Source organism: Dermochelys coriacea, chromosome 1 (assembly GCF_009764565.3).
Source record: "Dermochelys coriacea isolate rDerCor1 chromosome 1, rDerCor1.pri.v4, whole genome shotgun sequence".
In the NCBI taxonomy this organism is placed as follows: Eukaryota; Metazoa; Chordata; order Testudines; family Dermochelyidae; genus Dermochelys; species Dermochelys coriacea.
Genome location: NC_050068.2, coordinates 221,712,422 through 221,734,081, shown reverse-complemented (window position 1 = coordinate 221,734,081; position 21,660 = coordinate 221,712,422). Strand labels below are relative to the sequence as shown.

The following is a 21,660-nucleotide window of genomic DNA, read 5'->3' as shown; positions in this document are numbered from 1 at the left end:
ATGAAGTTATATTAATAAAGTTAATTAAAAACAATTTCATTGATCAGGTCTACATTGTATGTGTATATAGGCATGCATTATAGGTAGGTGGTGTGTGTGTGTGTGTGTGTACACACACATAGACATGCATTAAGCATCAATAACATGAAGCACAAATATTGTAACAGTGATGTGGCCCACGGGCTGTACTTTGTCCACCTCTGTGCTAGACTCATTGTTGCTCTTGGATACCCAACTAGCAAGTCATCAAAATCACCTTCTTCTATCTTTGACTAGAAACAAGACATTGTCCTTTCTTCTCAGAGGAAGATTAGGCCCCAGTGATCCATGCATTCAGCACCTCCAAGTTGGTTTTACTGCAAATCACTATCTGGGATGGAAGGGAAAGGCCTGTGGAGAAGCTATAACACAGGGCAACATCTCTCTTAAGTGGGATGGGCCAAAAATCACATGTAACACCAGTGCTTTGCAGTCTGCACTGGCTTCCTGTTCATTAATCAGTCCATTTCAAGGTACCAGTATGGCCCTTTTAGGTTCTTAATGGGCCCAGTTTGCCTTTAGGAACCACATCTTCCACCATGTCATGGCACAGGAGCTATGACTGAACAAATCATGACTGATGACACAGCCCAGGGCCTAACTGACTGGCCTGTTCAGCTGAGGGTCACAAACTCTGGAACACCAGACTGCCAGAGACCAGGATCAGTCCAAGTCTTCTCCTATTCAGAGTAAAATCCATGTCTCCTGACTTCCCAGGTAGTGGGAACGGAAGGAGGAGCAAACATCAGATGGAACATTAGGAGGCCAGGAATCTGCATGACTGAGAATTTACAGCAGTGTCAGCATCTGTACAGGTGCCATGCACCTCCAATTGACAGAGGCCACCCATTTCAGTACACGACAAAGTACTTACTCATTTTATAGCAAATATTTTTCAGCCAAGCCCCTTCAGCCCGTAACTCTGGTTTTGTTGTTTGGTTGTGGTGGTATAGCCATCATCCCACTGTCTGCAGCAAACAATTTCATTTTAAAAGGTCATGAGAAAATACTACACTGCCATTAAACTGGGAGGATAATGCATCAGTACGCTTCACCCTGCAATAAACCCCATAGTCCTGTCTCGTAAATAGCTCTCGGGGCCAAAACTTCTCACCTGTAAAAAAAAAAAACAGTCTGGTCAGAAAATGGACATTTCAGGTGTGAAGAGAAGTGGGTCCAACTACAACCTGGATGTCAGTCACCATGTTCTCTACATAGGGTGCATTTGGACTTTGGTATCTAGCAAAATATCCATGTTAGAAATGGGCTAGCCATGTGGTTATGCCACAGAAGATGCAATTAAGGTTAATTTTGAACAGTCAGGGAGAATGTCTTAGTGGCTTCTTCTTCCCAATCTCTGAAAATCAGTGTCCTGGTGGTCCTTTTCCCATGCATCCCTTCCATGTAGTTAGAACCTGCCACCAGGAAATTTGTCCATCACCATACAGTCATGGGGAAATGTCCCAGCAGCTCCAGGTCTTTCCTACCCTACACGGAAAAGTGAGAAGTATCCCAGAGGTACCTCTTCCATATCCTACATTTTAGAGCACAGGATATGTCTACACTTCAATCAAAGACCCTGCAGCCTGGCCACAGCTAGCCTGGCTCAGCTGACTTGGGTTCTCAAGGTTTGAGCTGTGGGGCTATAAAATTGCAATGTAGACGTATGGGCTTGGGCTGGAGCTCAAGCTATGAAACCCTAAATGGGGGTGGGGCTCTCAGTTCAGGCTCCAACCTGAGCCTGAATGTCTACACTGCAATGTTCAGCCCTGCAAGCCTAAATCAGCTGATCTGGGCTCTGAGTCTCAGTGCTGCATGTTTTCTGTTGCAGTGTAGACATACCCATAGTGTCCCAGCAACTCATTGCCACCCTCAAAGAGATATAAAACATGTCACAGGTAGAAGGTCTGGGTTGGCCTTTGTCCTGTGCATTGATGTGTCTAGGGTTGCCAAGTATCTGGTTTTCAACTGGAATGCCTGGTCGAAAAGGGACCGTGGCGGCTCCAGTCAGCAATGCCGACCGGGCCGTTAAAAGGCTGGTCAGAGGTGCTATGGGTCTAAGGCAGGCTAGTCTCCACATATCCTGGCACCGCACTGCACCCCAGAAGCAGCCAGCAGGTCCAGATCCTAGGTGTGTGTGTGTGGGGGGGGGCATGGCGCTCCGCGCACTGCCCCAACTCCAAGGACCGGTTCCACACTCCCATTGGCTGGGAACCGTGGCCAATGGAACCTGGGGGGTGCGGTGCCTGCGGATGAGAGCAGTGCATGGAGTCTCGTGGCCCCCTTGCCTAAGAGCTGGACCAGCTGGCCACTTCCAAGGCGCAGTGTGGTGCCAGGACAGGCAGGAAGCTGCCTTAGCTCCGCTGTGCCACTGACTGAGAGCTGCCCAAGGTAAGCCCATACCCTAAGCCCCTGCCCCAGCCCGGACCCTCCCCCAAACCCCTCATCCCCAGCCCCAGCCCAGAGCCCCCACACTCCCAACACCCTGCCCCAGCCCAGAGCCCCTTCCCACACCCTAAACCCCTCATTTCTGGCTCCACCCCAGAGCCCACACCCTTCAGTTAGAGCCCGCACCCCAAGACCCTCCCCCAGCCTAGTGAAAGTGAGTGAGGGTTGGGGAGAGCAAGTCACGGAAGGAGGGTGAATGTAGTGAGTGGGTGTGGGACCTCGGGGAATGGGTGAGGGTGGGCCTGAGGGAAGCAGTGGGGCTGCAATTAGAAAGTTGGCAACCCTAGATGTGTCTCCAACTAGGCTAAGCATGATGGGGAATTGCATGCTCAGGTTTTACTGAGGGGTTTGCACCTTGGTATATTTGCTGGTCAAATATAGGGAAAAAAGACTATATTGCAAGGGAAATGCTGCCAGTAGAGCTAATCAAAAAGAGTTTTCCGTTAGAAAATGCTGATTCAACAAAATCTAAACATTTTTCAGGATTGTATCAAATTTGTCCAAATGTTTGTGGGACATCATCAAGATACTTCATTTCATTAAAGTCAAAATATTTCATTTTGATTACTGCTTTAATTTAGATAATATACTTTTTGATAAGATTGAAATGGAATATTTTGTTTTACGAAAAAAATCAGAGCTTTTGACTTTTTATTCTGATTAAGGATGAAACCAGATTTCAAAGTCTTGGAATTTCCTACTAGACTAGGTCTTTGATTCAGTGATGATTTCTTTCCACCTACCCACTCCCCCTGTGCTCCATATTGCCATTGTCCCAAGTGACGCTGGCTCCTTGTGGTGGTAAATATGGGTCACCAAGATCATCAGCTGCACTGTCAGAGCAGAAGAATTGATGTAACTGACTGCTGGGACAGCAGCCTTAATCCCACCACTGAGTAGGGGGCAGTGGAGGAAGAGGCAGAGCCCCTGCTTGCTTCCCCCTCCCTCAATGTGACTGGCCTGCATCTACTTAGTTCATCAAAGTTCTTCCCTAGCCTGATTTTTCTTAGCTTGTGAAATCTTACAAGATCACAGCATGAGGTTGTATAGCTGTAGACAAGCCTTGTAATCAGATAATGGAATGAATCAGACAGTGGCTTAAACAGAATAGGAAGGATATGCAGGGCGATCCACAAGACAGAGAAGCAGAGGGGACTATATCACAGTTTTCTGGAACTTATGAAGTGGAGTTTTGCATAGTTAGGAATTTCACTGGGTCAAGGTGGATTGTGTTCAGTTTTATAAACAACCCACCATATGTCTAGTTATGCATAGCTGAGCATCATCCTTTTCATCATTCTTGTCTCAATTAGCAGGAGTAGCCTGGTCTATCTGGTTGTCCCACAAGACTTAGATCGCAATCAAAAGAACATGCTGAGCTATAAACAGTTGAACTACAGACTGTAGCCAAGATTTTCCAAAGGAGTTAGAGGTTACTCATAGGAAAGTTACTTGCTTAGTATGTATGTAAGGCCAAATTCTCAGCGGGTGGAGATCAGTGTAGCTCTATTGAAATCAATGGACCTCAATGTTCCCTCCAACTTTTTCCATCCATGTGCGGAATAAATTTTATAATGTGCACCGAGCTAACGTGAGGATGTGCGTTACCAGTGGAAACGGAAAACCTGGATAGAATATATATTTTTAAAAAGTTATCATAGGGATAATTACTATAGCAAGGACAGGTTAGTCATTTCAGAACTCACTACTCAAATAACTAAATTTAAATGTAAGAGAGAAATTAAAATGATGAAATGCATAGACCAATTAAAAAACTAAAATAACACACTTTGAAAGAATAAAAATTACAGAGAATACATGTGCATTGCATGAAATACCAAGAAGTAACAACAACACAAGTGCGTGTGTGTGTGTGTGTATAAACAGACAGAGATTGTGTTTGCTGGATGCTGAGAAAGTCTCTGAGAGATGATGTGCTGTCTCTTTAAGGTAAAGGCACTCTCCACCCAGAACAGGGTTCTGACCCTCTCCTGCTCAGAGTCCTCAGTGAGGCTGTCCCATCTCCCCTGCTGGGGTACCGAGGCAGGGGATACCCTGACATCAGCACCCTCCTCTCCCCTAACCGTGGTCTGCACAACCAGCAGGAAGGTCCCAGGAGCAGCAGGGACTCCAAGGTAGAGGGCTGCAAAACAGCAGGGGTTGTGCTCACCCACCTGGATGTGAGCGGCTCTGCATGGCACTTCAATCGCTTCTGGGCAGCCGCTCCAGCGGGCAGCTTACAGGGAACATAAATGGACCTGTTTTGATTTACACTGTCTGGCCCATATAATGTGACTTTCCTTAACCACTTTTGCTGCCATATTCTGGGCTTAACTGTCTATGCCAGTAGCTTGAACAAAAGTGAAACTATGTAGTAAGATTATTGAGTATTTGCTATTTTCCTTATTGATTTACCTGCAATCCCTGAATAGTTTCCAAGTCCTAGGTTATTACTACTTGTAATAATTTAGCTCCTGGATGCCCCAGGTAATTTTGAGGCTCCATTATCATAGGTGCTGTGCATTCACATAGTGAAAGACACTCCTTGCCCACAAAGAGACAGTAATTCAACTATACAAGCCCCACAAAGGGTGGGGAAGAAGGGAGTATGATCAACTCCATTTTATAGATGGGGAACTGTGCCACAGAGATTAAAAGCCTACTTCTGAGGGCTTTCTGTGCCAAGAAAGAGTAAAAATTCTGCACACAGTATTTTAAAATTCTGCAAAATGTGTTTGTCAAATAAATGTGGAGGCTCCAGCATGGCATTGGGGAGCACAGGGCACTGACTGCACAGAGGTGGGAGATCATTCTGCAGCTCCCTCCCGGACACAGACTCAGCAGTGTGGCTGAACCCAACCCTGACACAGCGCAAGGACCGGGCCTGCCCCAGAAACACCCCAAGACCCTGCCCCTCCATGCCAGGTGCACCAGATGTGGGCAGGCAGGCTCAGCAAGGCAGGATCCAAGTGTGAGGGGCTTAGTGTAGGGGGATCCAGATGTGGGTTGAGAGGGTTCTGTGTGGGGCAATCTGGGTGCAGGCGGCTCAGTGGGGGATCTGGGTGCAGAGGGGATCTGGATGCACCGGGGTTTGTTGGGGGGTTCTGGTGAAGGTAGTTGGGGCTCAGCGGGGGGGGACAGATGATGGGGGAGTGGGGCTCAGTGGGGTGGAGATCCAGGTGCAGCTGGTTGGGGCTCGGTGAGGTGGGGATCCAGGTGCAGATGGCTTGTCAGGGTGGTCTAGCTGCAGGGGGAATGGGGCTCAGCAGAGGGGGTCTGAGTAAGGGGGGGGGTGAGGCTCAGTGGGAGGAGGTGAGTATGAGGGGGTCGGGATGCACAGGGGTAGGGCGGATGGGGAAGCTGCTCCCTGTACAGGGATCCCTCTCCCTGCCGCTGAGGAACAATGGGTGCAGAAAGTGGGAGGGGGGACTTTGCAGAGCTTCCTGCAGCCAGAGGAGAAGTCTGGAGGGGCTGGGTCTGACCCAGCCCCAGATGTTGTGCAGGAGAAGATGAAGTCCTGTCCTCCCCAGTGCAGCTGGGATTAGCAGCTGAGCTCGGTGCAGGGTAGGAACCACCAGCTGGGTCTTCCCCAGTCCTGCCTCCTGCCCCACAATGTCAACATTTCTAATTGTGCATATTGTTTGCAAGGCTTGTTATTTATTTTAAGTAACAACATTTTAATGTGCCTCCCAGTCACCTATTCAGAACTTACCCCATAACTTCAGCAGAGACCAGAGGTGGACTGGTGAATTTGTCACGTTTGAGAAGATAGATTACAGGAACATTAAATGGATTTGGGGAGGAGTTTTATATAACTTCTTAATAATTAAAAGCACATAATCTCTCAGTCAACTTTTACAGACTTCTAAGCACCATTCCTCTCCAGCAGGTGAAACACAATCTGGTCTAATGGCCTTATTAGTCACTGCTCTGTGTTATCAGCTAACACCATATTCAGGTACCTAGGGAAAGACAAGGACACTTAGATAAGCCTTTTGCAATAAGACAATTTAGTCTATAAAAGATTTCATTTCTCCATCTAACTCAGCTGGTTATATTTTTCCCATCATATTGCCAACAATATACATATAAGAACTTTCCCTATCTAATGGTTATTTTGCCTTTCCTAGCTTATTTGTAATGGGCCCATCGCTATGGTGTCTTGGAGTCAGTAATTTGGAAGCATGCAGGCAGACGAATGGGCAGATCTTTTCTTTATAGGTCTTAACGTCTAATTGACATAAGATACAGTATTGATAAAAATAAGGAATAGTGCAAAGAAATACACTAGAACCCCCCACTCAGTAAAATATCCAAGTGCAAAGCATTTACTCTAGCAGGTTTACTATTTATTAGGCGGGTTTAAAAAGGTTGCTCAAGAGAAAGCAGACGTTCAAGGCCTTGCTTTGCTTGGAGTACTCCCTGATCTCCCAGGACTAGTAAACTTTACAACCTCCACTCTCCAGTACTCTGCGCCTTACATAACTGTTCATACCTGGCTCAAGGCATATAAAACGCTATCTTTCTGATGTGGTAACATTTTACAGCCTCCTTGTACAAGCGGAAATGGCTACACAACATGAAGAACAACTAAGAATCAGGCCCTTTGTGTGGTTATGTTGGTAGGATTAGGCCCAACAGGCTTAGCAAACAATAATTATAGTGGAGTAGTTGTGACAATGAAAAGGATTTTCATGTCATTTAATTGTATTATGTATAATTAGTCGTAGCAGTATTACCAAAGCACCCAGGAGCTCCAGTCATGGACCAGGATCCCATTGGCTGAACGCTGGACAAACACAGAACAAAAAAAAGATGGTCCCCAAAGGGCTTACAAAACAATTTGAAGCCTCTCTCCCCTGTTCATGATTCTTGCATTTGCCATAACCTGAAAGTTATGTTCTTTATTTCCTTAACATTCCTGCCCCAGGATATACCTGCAAGACATTCAGGTTTTGAACAGTTTATCAGAATACATTTTGCAGTTGCCACTACGATTTGTATGGTGTTTTGCTACCATGGATTCCCACTGGCAGGACAACCAGGAAGTATTCAATCCTGGCATTCTAAATGAGAGATTAAATAGAGCAGGTCAAAAAATTGTTTGAATTTTGAAATTTGTTGACAAAAAGGTGAAAAAAATCTGTCCATTTTTTCTTCCAGCTCTCATAATGAATGGTATTGCGTTTCACTTCTCAGTCAAGTATCTCAAAGCACTTTGCAAACATTAATGGATTAAGCATCACAACATGCCTGTGAGGAACACTAGGTGTTACTATCCCTCATTGACAGATGGGTAGGTGGAGGTGTAGAGAAGTTAAAAGACTTGCCCAAGGCCACAAAATAATCTATGACACAGTCAGGAATGAAACCCAGGAGTCCTGACTCCTAGTCATTTGCTTTAACCATTAGATGACAGACTGGATTGTGCTTTCAGTCACACCCCAGTAAATCAGGGGTCACTCTACAAAATCAAGAGAGTTACACTCGTGTAAGAGAGAGCAGTATCAGGCCCACCATGTCTAACATTGACTATAAATTAGCCAAGATGAACAAATCTTGGGATAATTCCTTAGGTATTGTTTTTAGTCTTATTTCCTTCCGTCCCGCTGAAGCATATCCTGCTATTTCATGATGTAGAAAGTGCTAGATCAGGGGCGGGCAAACTTTTTGGCCTGAGGGCCACATCGGGTTTCCAAAATTGTATGGAGGGCCGGTTAGAGAAGGCTGTGTCTCCCCAAACAGCCAGGCATGGCCCGGCCCCCATCTCCTATCCAACCCTCCCCTCCCAGCTTCTCACCCTGATGGCCCCCCTGGGACTCCTGCCCCATCCAACGCCACAGTCCCCTGATGGCCCCCCACCGGACTCCTACCCCATCCACCACCCCCTTACTCCCTATCCCCTGACCACACCTGGATCTTCCACTTCTGACTGCCCCATCTAACCCCCCCCATTCTTGACTTGCCCCCCCCGGGACCCTGCCCCCATTCAACCCCACTTTTCCCCACCCTCTGACCACCTCGACCCTTATCCACACCTACGCCCCTGACCACAACCCCAAAAACTCCCCTGCCCTCTATCCAACCCCACCTGCTCCTTGACCATGCTGCCTGGAACACCGGTGGCTGGCGGTGCTACAGCCATGCTGCACAGAGCACCCGGTCAGGCCATTGCTCTGCAACTGCGCTGCCCGACTGCCCAGAGGCTACAGGGGAGGGGCCGGAGACTAGCCTCAGGGGCCAGGCAGGAGGGTCCCGCGGGCCGAATGTGGCCGGCAGGCCATAGTTTGCCCACCTCTGTGCTAGATGCTGTGTTAGGACTAGGGCAGCAATCAGACTCAAAACTGGTCAGAGATCAAACTGAAGTGAGCATCTTTGAGTATGCAGCACATAGGTGTTCTGCTAAGAACGAACACACACACACACCCCCTTACCCATCATAAACCAATCTTTTCCCAGTGAAGGAATCATATGGAAATTTCTGTGATGCTAATACTCAGTGGGTGGATTTTCTACTGTTCTATCCCTGCTCCTAAACCCATTAGAGGAAGCAAATGTCTGTGTAATATATTATATTATTGCAAGCGGTGCTAGACTAGCTGGTTATTTAATACATGCTGTAGAAACTTTCTAGTCAAACCTCATTTTTGCTCTTAAGGCTGTTCCTTTTCTTAGGGGGAAGAAGTGGCAGTGAGAGATTTTAGTCTGAAGAGAGAGGAAGACTTGAGACTCCAGTGAGAGCAATGCCTTTTCCCGGCTTTTCACAATGAGATAAAATTCCTCTCTCAAGGAAAACCTAAGTCAACAATGACTTGTCTTTCTGAAGCATTGCTTCAGTCCCAGGGTTGAAGGCTAAACAGCACCCATTGCCTGGTCTGATTATACAGTTGATTACAAGATAATCCCTTGAATATTTCATGTAGGAATGAGTGTGCAGTGTCCGGGCATTGGAGTAATATGAGCAGCTGAGATGCAGCCTTATAAAAAAAAATTCCCCCACTTACCTTCCACCAGGTAGTACAGCAGAGTCTTGCAAACACAAACTGAACTGTTTGCAGGAGAAAGAAACTATGAACATCTAATCCTTTCAACAATGCCTTTTTGAGACAGAGCTGAGTCTGATCTAAAGCTCTGGCTTTGTGGTTGTTTTTCCTGCTTGCCATCCAGTGAGCTGTTAGGAATGACTATGCCTGGCTGTTGTTGATCCTTTATGAAACAGGAGGGAAAGATGCTGGAATTTCAGCAAAGAGGTGCCCTGGCCTCTCAGGTTGTGGGTGGTTGTTTCCCTTCCCTCTGTGATGGGATTACTGAAACAGAAGGTCTGGCTAATTAGCTCCAGCGTGTGGTTTGCTTAAAGCAGGCTCAAACTGGGATGGAAATAGCTGCTAGTGCTGTTCACAAATTAAGCCAGTACGGACCCAGGAGCAGATTATACACACTATCAACATAGCCACATCTTCTTAGTACTGTTACAACTTCCAGCCAAAGTCCTCACTGCAATATGGAAATACAAGCACATGGTAAGTTTACCCTCTGCTTCTTTGTTTATTATCTGTGAGACAAAGTAATTGAGTGGGAGGAGGGCAAGGAATATCTTGAATGGATTCCAGCTGCTTTCCTTTAGTGCATTTTATTTTTCAGGGGCCAATAATGGTGGCCTACAAAAAAATTTCATCTTGGATTTATAAACAGGGTTTGGTTTCTAATGGCAGTCTCAAAAATAAGTCACTGGACAGTGTGCATGACCTGCATCAGAAAGCAAGTCATGGGCAGTGGGTAATACTGGATTTTTGCTCTTTTCTTCTGTGGTTCCCTTATTACAGATATAATTGAGAGAGAGAACAATATCCTTTTCAGAGGCGTATTACGATGTAATAAACTCACAGTTCCCATATATATAAAACAAGTCCACTCAGTGTATAAAACATTCAAAGTTTGAATCTCTAATGTATAAGTTTAGACTCATGCTTAATGGTAATATTGTAGCACTATTACTTTTGTATAGTTAAAAATTCCACAGTTGTTTGTAGTAAAGCTCATTGCTTTCAGGGGTTTATATCTTTGCTCTGAGCTTTGGGACTCATCGTGCTGTATGAGAGAAAGAGGTATTATTATTAGGGCTGTCAGGTGATTAAAAAATTAATCACGATTAATTGCACAATTAAAAAGAATAATCATGATTAATCACACTGTTAAGCAATAATAGAATACCATTTATTTAAATATTTTTGGATGTTGTCTACATTTTCAAATATATTGATTTCAATTACAACACAGAATACAAAGTTTACAGTGCTCACTTTATATTTATTTTTGATTACAAATATTTGCACTGTAAAAAACCAAAAGAAGTAGTATTTTTCAATTCACCTAATACAAATACTGTAATGCAAGCTCTTTATCATGAAAGTTGAACTTACAAATGTAGAATTATGTACAAAAAATAACTACATTCAAAACTAAAACAATATAAAACTTTAGAGCCTACAAGTCCACTCAGTCCTATTTCTTGTTCAACCAATTGCTCAGACAAACAAGTTTGTTTACATTTTCAGGAGATAATGCTGCCTGCTGTTTGTTCACAATGTCACCTGAAAGTGAAAACAGGTGTTCTTGTGGCACTGTTGTAGCTGGTGTCACAAGATATTTACACGCCAGATGCGCTAAAGATTCATATATCCCTTCATGTTTCATCCCCCATTCCAGAGGACATTTGTCCACGCTGATGACAGGTTCTGCTTGGTAACAATCCAAAGCAGTGTGGACCGATGCATGTTCATTTTCATTATCTGAGTCAGATGCCACCAGCAGAAGGTTGATTTTCTTTTTTGGTGGTTCGGGTTCTGTAGTTTCTGCATCGGCGTGTTGCTCTTTTAAGACTTCTGAAAGCATATTCTACACCTTAAAGGTTATGCATTTAGGGATTAATAACAAGAATTTTAGTTATAAGTTGGGGACGCATCAATTAGAAGTAACGGAAGAGGAGAAGGACCTTAGAGTATTGGTTGATCATAGGATGACTATGAGCTGCCAATGTGATATGGCTGTGAAAAAAGCTAATCCGGTTTTGGGATGCATCAGGAGAGGCATTTCCAGTAGGGACAAGGAGGTTTTAGTACCGTTATACAAGGCACTGGTGAGACCTCACCTAGAATACTGTGTGCAGTTCTGGTCTCCCATGTTTAAAAAGGATGAATTCAAACTGGAGCAGGTACAGAGAAGGGCTACTAGGATGATCCGAGGAATGGAAAACTTGTCTTATGAAAGGAGACTTAAGGAGCTTGGCTTGTTTAGCCTAACTAAAAGAAGGTTGAGGGGAGATATGATTGCTCTCTATAAATATATCGGAGGGATAAATATAGGAGAGGGAGAGGAATCATTTAAGCTCAGCACCAATGTGGACACAAGAACAAATGGGTATAAACTGGCCACCAGGAAGTTTAGACTTGAAATCAGACCAAGGTTTTTAACCATCAGAGGAGTGAAGTTTTGGAATAACCTTCCAAGGGAAGCAGTGGGGGCAAAAGATCTATCTGGTTTTAAGATTCTACTCGATAAGTTTATGGAGGAGATGGTATGATGGGATAATGGGATTTTGGTAAGTAATTGATCTTTAAATATTCAGGGTAAATAGGCCAAATCCCCTGAGATGGGATATTAGATGGATGGGATCTGATTTACTATAGAAAATTCTTTCCTGGGTATCTGGCTGGTGAATCTTGCCCATGTGCTCAGGGTTTAGCTGATTGCCATATTTGGGGTCGGGAAGGAATTTTCCTCCAGGACAGATTGGAGAGGCCCTGGAGGTTTTTTTGCCTTCCTCTGTAGCATGGGGCATGGTTGACTGGAGGGAGGCTTCTCTGCTCCTTGAAGTTTTGAACCATGATTTAAGGACTTCAATAGCTCAGACATGGGTGAGGTTTTTCATAGGAGTGGGTGGGTGACATTCTGTGGCCTGCGCTGTGCAGGAGGTCGGACTAGATGATCAGAATGGTCCCTTCTGACCTTAGTATCTATGAATCTATGAACCTTGTTCCTCTCAGATTTTGGAAGGCACTTCAGATTCTTAAACCTTGGGTCAAGTGCTGTAGCTATCTTTAGACATCTCACATTGGTACCTGCTTTGTGTTTTGTCAGATTTGCAGTGAAAGTGTTCTTAAAATGAACCACATGAGTCATCATCCAAGACTACTATAACATGAAATATATGGTAGAATGCGGACAAAACAAGGCCGGAGACATACAGTTCTCCCCCAAGGAGTTCAGTCACAAAATTAATTAATGTATTTTTTTTTATGAGCGTCATCAGCATGGAAGCATGTCCTCTGGAATGGTGGCTGAAGCATGAAGGGGAATACGAATGTTTAGCAAATCTGCATGTAAATACCGTGCAATGATGGCTACAAAAGTCCCATGAAAATGCTTGTTCTCACTTTCAGGTGACATTATAAATAAGAAGCAGGCAGCAGTATCTCCCGTAAATGTAAACAAATTTGTTTGTCTTAGCGATTGGCTGAACAAGAAGTAGGACTGAGTGGACTTGTAGGCTCTTAAATTTTACATTGTTTTGTTTTTGAATGCAGTTTTGTAACAAAAAAATTACATATGTAAGTTACACTTTCACGCTAGAGATTGCACTACAGTATTCGTTTGAGGTGAACTGAAAAATACTATTTCTTTTGTTTATCATTTTTCCAGTGCAAAGATTTGTAATAAAAATAATATAAAGTGAGCAGTGTGCATTTTTGTATTCTGTGTTGTAATAGAAATCAATATATATAAAAATGTAGAAAAACATCCAAAATATTTAATATATTTCAATTGGTATTCTATTGTTTAACGGTGTGATTAAAACTGCGATTAATAGTGATTAATTTTTTTAATCATGATTTTTTTTTGAGTTAATCATATGAGTTAACTGCGATTGACAGCTCTAATTATTATGCCACCCCAACTAGCTCCACCTTCTGCAAAATTATTATTCTTGTAACATGCTTCATATCATAGTCCATATTGTGAAGTAGTCCTTAAGATTCTGGGCCTGACTCAGATCTTGCTAACATCATCTTTATACCATCACTATCCCCATTGTTTTCAATTGAAAAAATATTCCCTATTTACATCAGGATAAATGAAAATACGGCCTTTTAGATGTCTTTGTTGGGGGTCTGGAATGGAGAGAGGTCAATCTAAAAAATGTAGATCAGACACACTTTTTATATACCTATATGGATGGCTTGGTGTGACATTATCTAATTAAAATATAACCATATAGATCATTGTTGCAATCACTGTTATATATTTGCAGCAAATATTGTACAAATGTTGTCAAGTGAGGTGTCTACGAAAAGGTTATGATTTGCTGGTTATGATTATGCTATCTGTATACATGTATCATTTTTGTATTTGAAGTTTTGAGTATTGGCTTTATACCTGTATTTCAAATGTTTGCTCTTGGGATACCACCCACAAAGTAGTTAGCCAGCACATCTTGAAGGGATTATTCAAATTAAGTGGTTCCTCAAGAAACACTTGGTTGACAATGGACCATGGGAGATGCCCATCTACACTGAATGGACTGTCATGTAAACGTGCTATCTGGAGTGTAGGTAATGGCTTCCTGCAATGACTGAGCGAAATTGGGCATGAACATGTGACTTGCCCATGTACCTCCAAACACCATCTTGTTGGTATAGTTTTCCACAGTTAGAACAATGGGATGCCATCCACATGGCAAAAGCTATAAAAGGCCCTGGAAACACCTCCATTTTGTCTTCAATCCTGCTTCTTACCTCTGGAGGAACTTTGCTACAAACAGAAGCTCTGAACGAAGGACTGAATGACCCATCCAAGCTGTGGATGTATTCCAGAGACTTGAGTTAAGCCAGCAGTTTATTCCATCACTGCTACAAGCCTGAACCAAGAACTTTGCAATTGATGTATGTATTTGATTCTTTTAACCAATTTTAACTCTCACCTTTCTTTCTTTCTTTTTATGAATTAGCCTTTAGATTTTAGATACTAAAGTAGAGGTGGGCAAACTACGAGCGGGACCCTCCTGCCCAGCTTCTGAGCTCCTGGTCCGGGAGACTTGCCCCTGGACCCTCCCCCGCTGTCCTCCGTCTCCACAGCCTCAGCTCACTGAGCAGCCGGCACAATGCTCTGGGCAGTGGGGTTGTGAGCTCCTGGGGCAGCGCAGCTGCAAAGCCCAGCCTGACCTGGTGCTCTGTGCTGCACCGTGCATGGCTGGCTCCAGCCGGGTTGCGCGGCTGCCTGTCTTGGCACCTCGGGTGGCGTGGCTGTAATGCCACCAGCTGCCGGTGCTTCAGGGGGGGCAAGGAGTGGGGGGTGGGGGTTGGATAGAGGGCAGGGGAGTTTGGGGGGGTGGTCAGGGGGCGGGGGTGTGGATTGGGGGTGGGGCATTCAGAGGGCGGGGAATAGGGGGGTTGAATGGGGGCAGGAATCCCAGGGGGGCAGTCGGGAAAAAGAGGGGGGGTTGGCGGGGATCCAGGGATAGGGAGGGGTGGATGGGGCAAGGGTCCTGGGGGGGGAAGTCAGGGGACAGGGAACAGGGGAAGTCGGATAGGGGGCGGGGGCTGGGCCACGCCTGGCCATTTGGGGAGGCACAGCCTCCCCTAACTGGCCCTCCATACAATTTTGGAAACCTGATGTGGCCATCGGGCCAAAAAGTTTGCTTGCCCCTGTACTAAAGGATTGGCATCAGCATGATTTTTGGGTAAAATCTAAGTTATATATTGACTAGGGTGGTCCTTTGGGATCAAAAGATCCTATTATTTGATGAGACTGGTTATAAAATGCCACTCATCTCTGAATCCAATGTTTTTGGTGATTTTATAAGAACTGGAATGCCTGAGAAAACTGTCTTTATGTTTACTTGTTAGCCAGCGTGGTGAAACAAAAGTTTGCTTTTGTTGCTGGTTTGGTATATCCTATGTGGGATTAGTCACCAGTCTTAGGGTGTATCTGCCCTATTTCTCAGCAGTTCATCCTGAATTTGGCATCCTCAGTTGTGACCCAGAGGCACGGTTATGCTTGGCACACTCCCTTTAAAAGGTCCTCAGATCAGTGATCTATTATGTCAACAAAGATCATGTGCATGCACTGGGATGATCAGATTCTAATCTCAGATATGGGAAGCACACTATGTACCTCCCAAATTCTATTCTGGCCATGGGCTGCAGGTAATGAAGGCTGGGGGAGGCTAAGCCTCCTGAAACCTCTGCTAACGCTTCCTGCTGCAGCCCTGGCTCCAGGGCTGTGGCAGGGCTCAGAGCTCCTCTGGGCGGCCTGGGCTCAGGGCTCCCCCAGACTGCTCTAGGTGCTGGCAGGCTGGTTGGGTCTTGGGGCTGCACTGGTGAGCTGGCCAGTGAGAGTGGGCGGTGGAAGGGTGGCGTGGGGGCGGAGCCTTTGGCAGAAGAGGAGGGGCAAGGAACCAGCTTCCCCAAACGAGGAGTGCATGTACTGCTTATGATTCTGACCCTTTTCAGCAGACACCATGATACATGGTGTGCAGTACACAACTGAAACTAAACTCTGACTTAACTCAGTGTTCTTAATTTTTTCAGCTGGTTTCTGTGTAAATGCAGTAGATACTCTATACGAATTTAAGCCCTGGTTATGAGCATGTACCAGATTCCCTGCAAATGATATAAAAACTCTAGGGGGGTTGAAAATATTTACCGGAGCTCCACTCTGAACAGCTCTTGCTGAATTTAAGTCCTGCTCATAACCCACTGAAGTGGATGAAGTCCGATGTACAAGACAGATACCACTCCCATTTCCCCTACACAAGCAAACTGACAATCTCCCCCATGCACACACCCCGTTCACGTGCTTGTCAGGCATACTATATGGCCAGCATTTAAAGTAGGAGGGACAAGTTTGGCTGATGTAGAAAAATATAAAAATAGAAGAGAGGAGAAGGGGTGTGTCCTCTTTGGAAAAACTTGAATGTCAAATGTGACTGTCTAAATTTTAGCTTTAAAGAGATTTTAATATAAAAGTACTCAAGCGCACTGGGAATATCCAGCCATTCTAGGCCAATAGAACCTGCCAGAGGCAAGCATACTCTGCAACAGATACTGCCCCACAACTAGAAAATGAACCCTGGTATTTTCTATGAGGCACACAAAAATCCTATTCTAAACACCAGCAAAAATTCAACAGGGACATTGTAATAACCTATAAAGCTGAAGTAGTCTTATTGCCAAACTCCCATCTGCACCCAAGTATGCGAAGGCCCCAGCTTTCTGGACAGCAATGTTCCTGATATAGAAAATACTACATGTTCTCTGCTCTCCGGTGCTCTTCCAAATCTGTACTCTCTTCACCTTTGGCCACCCATGTTCCTAGTCTTTCCACCTCTTCATCCTTTAATTGCCTCTCCATCCTGCATGCATCTCTGTTATTTGCCAGAGCTCGGTGAGCATCTCCACCCAGTCAGGTCCATTCTTGCTGTGCTCATTGCTCATCTCAGTCTTATTGGGATCCAGGAAGTGGGCAGGCAAAGCCTGCCCACTTCTAAAGGATCCCCCCCCCGAGCCTAAGAGGGGGGTCCACAGGACCTGGAAAACCAAATAATTATGGGGGACAACTAATGAACAACAGGGACAGGAGTGCGGTCTCATTGCTCTCAGTGACAGGGATGTACTTGTGCCTGAGAGCCTATCAAAGGAGAACAGCTGCAGCCCATGGGCTTCAACCAGTGCTGGGTTGGTTGGTTTGTCCAATCCAGGCACTGCCAGCGAAGAGCCGTGCTCCGCCATGGCTGCCTTTCTTAAGTGAGCAAAACTGCAGCACAGTTGGAAATGAGCTTCTCGCAGCTCCCAAGCCACAGGCCTATGTACATCTGCTCTAGACCAATATGGATTTATGAGAATCATTACGGTCTCTTATGCCAACAACTCTTGCATATTCAAGGAATGTTCACTGTGTTTATACAAGAGATCACAGACTCATGAACAAACTACTTCTCATTGTGTAGGTGATCTGCCTATTCCAAGCCTCCTGAAATGTTATTATCTCAAGGGTTGGGGACAAAAATGCATAATGTGCCAAAATTATACCTGGTGTGGAACTCTCCCAAACATAGTGGAGTTATAGGAGAAAGTATTTTGTGCTTCATATACACTCCCACTAGCATCTTTTAGGAATGAGAGAAACTAGCGACAGACAAGACCTCTTCAATCATCAAGATCATCTCCATGGGGTCAATGCAGGACAAATCCCTAAGACACATTTTTAAGTGCTTTGTCCAGAGTAGCTTCTCAATCTTCAAAGCAGAATCATAAAAGAACTATAATTCATAGCAAGAATCATTTTACACTGAATTTGGTAATTATATTTTTAGGAAAAGGGAAGGGATTTCTGAGTTTTAATGCTCAAATTCCCCTGTTACCTTCCTTTTGTGTGGCTCTCAAAATAGATGATTTGAAACGCTGATCTAATCTAACTGCTTTTTAGGAAGCATGCTGGACCTGTTACTCTAGAACAGCATTTTTTAAAAATAGGAAGTCCATTATTTTGTTTAATTTTACTTAAGTATTTCCCCTTGAGCCCTGCTACTTCCGAATACAACAAACTGATGTTTCATTAAAGTGTATTCCCTTGTGCCTGAGGTTTTTCTACCACAATGTTAAATAATAAATTAGTGTTTTGAAAAGAACAGTCTAATGGTTAAAAGCGGTGACTTAAAGAAAGGTGTGGTGTTTAGATGTTGTTTGTAATTATTAGAATTGGGAGCACCGGCAGTTGGGAGTCTGAAAGGACAGGAAACAGGAAGGACGGGGGAGGAGTTGAGAGGCTGAGAGAGAACTACAGAGGGTACAGCAGCAGCTTGGTAAAGAGGTTTCCACTTTGAAAATAAAGTCCTGTTGAAGCTTGTTAGTACCTTGCCTGATTGATATAACATTTTGGTGACAAGAATGGATCTTCTGCCTCCAAACCCACCTGCACCCTTTCTCCAAAGCCCAGGTGAGCCTCCAATTGCTTTTACTATCTGGATCCATATGTTTGAGACTTATCTGCTTGCAGTCAGTGCTACAGAGATTTCTGAAGTAAGAAAGCGTGCTCTGCTAATCCACTGCCTTGGAGCAGATGAAGCTTGTTAGTACCTTGCCTGATTGATACAAAAAAGGCTCCAAGTAATGCATCCGATCAAGTGAGCTGTAGCTCATGAAAGCTTATGCTCTAATAAATTTGTTAGTCTCTAAGGTGCCACAAGTACTCCTTTTCTTTTTTTGAACTTTACATATATGTGTAGTACCATTTAAATCAATAGCTTACTTGTATGAGTAAAGATCAGTACTTGTGTAAGTGTTTACCAGGATTGGGGACAGAAAGCACACATATATGACATATAGTTGCAACATGGATATCTGTAACATAAGCGGGTGTGACTGCAAATCCACCTAACTAACTCCATTCTCATATCTATTTGGAGCATGGCAATGGATAACCATTTTAACAACTAACACGTCTGAATGGCAGATGCTTCTAATGTGCTCAAGCAGTCTGCTCTGGATACTCAGCGATACCTCATGAGGTGGTGCCTTCAACCAGATTTAGGCCACAGTTGTGAATGTTGCTAGAAAAAGAGGAATAGATTGAAATCAATGGAAACAAACTGATTCCTCTGTGTGCTAAATACAGCACAATTTACAAGGTGTTAATTGACCCCTTTGCTAGTGGTTTCATGCATGCCAGCCAAACAGCAAGGATCCCATATGGTTGATGTAAGGATCAGTTGTTGTTCAAAATTTAATGCAGAGAATTTGCCTAGTTAAGGATACTGTTGCAAGCATGGTCCTTTATCATGCATGCAGTCCTTCCATTTACCAGTATGGGCACGTTTTTCTTGTATTATGCTTCTGCCAAGTATTTGCTAAGTTCATTGCACACCTAGGCCCATATACAGATGGTGCATTATACATTTGGGACCAAATTATCTTCCCTGCACAATGCTTGAATAAATGAGCTTTGTGCAGGGGGATTCCTAAGTGGGTGGGTTGAATGCTCCTCATTCAGGCTATGGTGTATCCATGGAGCTATTGCAGAGGCTGGCTACTCAGGGTTACAGCCCAAGCCCAGAAGTCTACATCACAGCTAAACAGTCCCACAGCCTGCGCCCCGTGAGGCCACATCAGCTGGCACAGGCCAACAGCAGGTTTTTAATTGCAGTGTGCACATACCCTCAGTGAATCCTGATTTCTAGTGTATTTGTCAGCAGCTCTTTGCAAGTATTTTAAATTTGATCTAGTTTCATTAGACACATAGATCACATGTTGTATTTCTGTTCCTGGATATGCTATGTTCTCAGATATGCTCTGAGAATCAGGTTTCTAGTTTGAATTTAGAATTCACTTTTGGACACCCACTCAATTAAAATATTCTGCTATGATCATTCCTGCCAGTAATCTTTTCCTCTAGAATGTTTGCAGAATGTGAATACTAAGGGCTAGATGACCTCAAGGTCCATAGGACAGAATAGGGGCAGGAGGCACTTGAACTACACCTCCATAGAGGCACTGCACAACTATAGGCAGATGCAATTTAATGTCAAACTGATTCAAAACAAAGCTTTTGGGTTCAGCTGAACACATTGAAGTGTTTTGATTTGAGATGAACCAATCCTAAATGAAACATTTTGTTTAGATTTTTCCTGGCAGAAAATCAATTTATTTTCTGAGATCATTTTGATTTTTGCAGTAACTGCATTTTCCATTTACAAAAAAAATCATTTTTACTGAAAATTCCCAACCACTTCTACCGCTCACTGTTTTGAGCCAAGGGTTCATGGTCTACCCTATAAAGAGTGTGAGCATGGTGAAAGTGAACTTGGTTTATAGTTATTGAAAATGTTCTGCAGTGTTTAACCCAGACTCAGCTAAAAGAATCCAAAAACTCAAGGCTTATAATTGCCTGTGTTATGGTCTTGTGAGATGTACAAGGCTTACATTGAGACTATTGGAGAAATACCATATGCAGCCTCTGGGACTGAAGCTTCCAGTTATTAATTATTTTCCTTGAAATTTCCCTCATGGCCTCATTATGTCCTTCATTAAAGGAAACCAAGTGCGAGTCTTCGAGTGCCCAAGGAAAGCTGGTGGGTCAGAATTATTATGTCATTTAAGTTCTGCTGACTTCCATTTGATGCTTTCTTTTAGTCAGGAAGATTAGAGTAATCAAGATCTTTTCTTTTTAAACTCTTCCATTTTGGGCACTTTACTAGTTGCCCTTTTACCTTATAGTCACAGGTAGGCAAAGCCAGCCCTTGGAGAGGACATACAGAGGCAATGGCAAATTCTGTCTCCATTTCTGTGTCTATAGAGCTACTACAGATGCTTGCTACTCACCCTAAGAGGCTACTACTTGAACTATATGTCTACACTGCAGTTAAAAACTGTCTGCTGGCCTATACCAGTGGACTTGGGTTTGCAGGGCTTGGGCTGTTTATTTGCAGTGTACATATTTGGGCTTGGGCTGCAGCCCAAGCTCTGTGACCCTCCCACCTTGCAGGTAGTAGATGTAGACGATTCCACCACCATCCTGTCCCTGCAGCAAGCAGAAGGAGCTGCTTTCAGGACACAGATACAAAGGAAAAAGGGAAGCTACTTCCACCACCAGTGATCTCCACAAGGGGAAGATGAAAACCATTATGGGATTCCTGCACTTTCCTACATGGGAGGGTAGGGAAGTGAAGGACAACTCTTCTGCCAGAGCTTTTCAAGGGGGAAAAGTCACTCCTGAGAGCCATTCCATTGCATGCCCTCCTGATCTTGGAAGGGCCAGTAGTGCTGTTGCACTTTCTCATTCCTCTATTGAAGGGAGAGTGCTGCAATACATTGATGCTTCCTAGAATAGGGCACAAGAACCTACTGTAGATGCAGTGACTCCCTGGGGTTGTGGGAGAGGCTCCCCTTTGGCTTCTCCAGTGTGGCTTCAAGATGGCAGTAGCTCCTCTCATCTTTCCCCCAGGGAGAAGTGTAACCCATGTCCACTCACTGTGATGCTCTGTTGCCCTCTAGTGGTGACTGAGCCACATAGGGTGATGAACCTGCTACCGCCTTTGCTAATGTATCTTGGTCTTATTTCAAGTGGTAGAGGCTCATGCTTTAAGAACCAGAGGTCCCAGGTTCAACTGCTTCTTCCAAT

The 21,660-nt window shown here is 44.3% G+C and overlaps 1 protein-coding gene and 1 long non-coding RNA gene across 3 annotated transcripts in view; one reads left to right on the top strand and one right to left on the bottom strand.

Moving 5' to 3' along the window:
* Positions 1 to 190: 190 nt before the first annotated feature.
* On the bottom strand, positions 191 to 9,800 carry LOC122460266. Its single transcript, XR_006281474.1, has 3 exons — positions 9,492 to 9,800; positions 6,200 to 6,449; positions 191 to 1,153 (listed from the first exon to the last, which is right to left on the bottom strand). It is a non-coding gene; the product is annotated as an uncharacterized LOC122460266 (long non-coding RNA).
* A 75-nt stretch (positions 9,801 to 9,875) lies between these two features.
* ANO2 (anoctamin 2) overlaps positions 9,876 to 21,660 on the top strand; it is a 286,956-nt gene continuing 275,171 nt past the window's right edge. Inside the window, exon 1 of one of the 2 annotated variants that reach the window (XM_038401414.2) lies at positions 9,876 to 10,007. In XM_038401414.2, the coding sequence (XP_038257342.1) occupies positions 9,989 to 10,007 (19 nt within the window). In that variant the 5' untranslated portion in view covers positions 9,876 to 9,988. Of the gene's footprint in view, positions 10,008 to 18,277; positions 18,481 to 21,660 lie in introns of those variants that run through there. The other variant, XM_043514786.1, reaches the window with a different exon arrangement.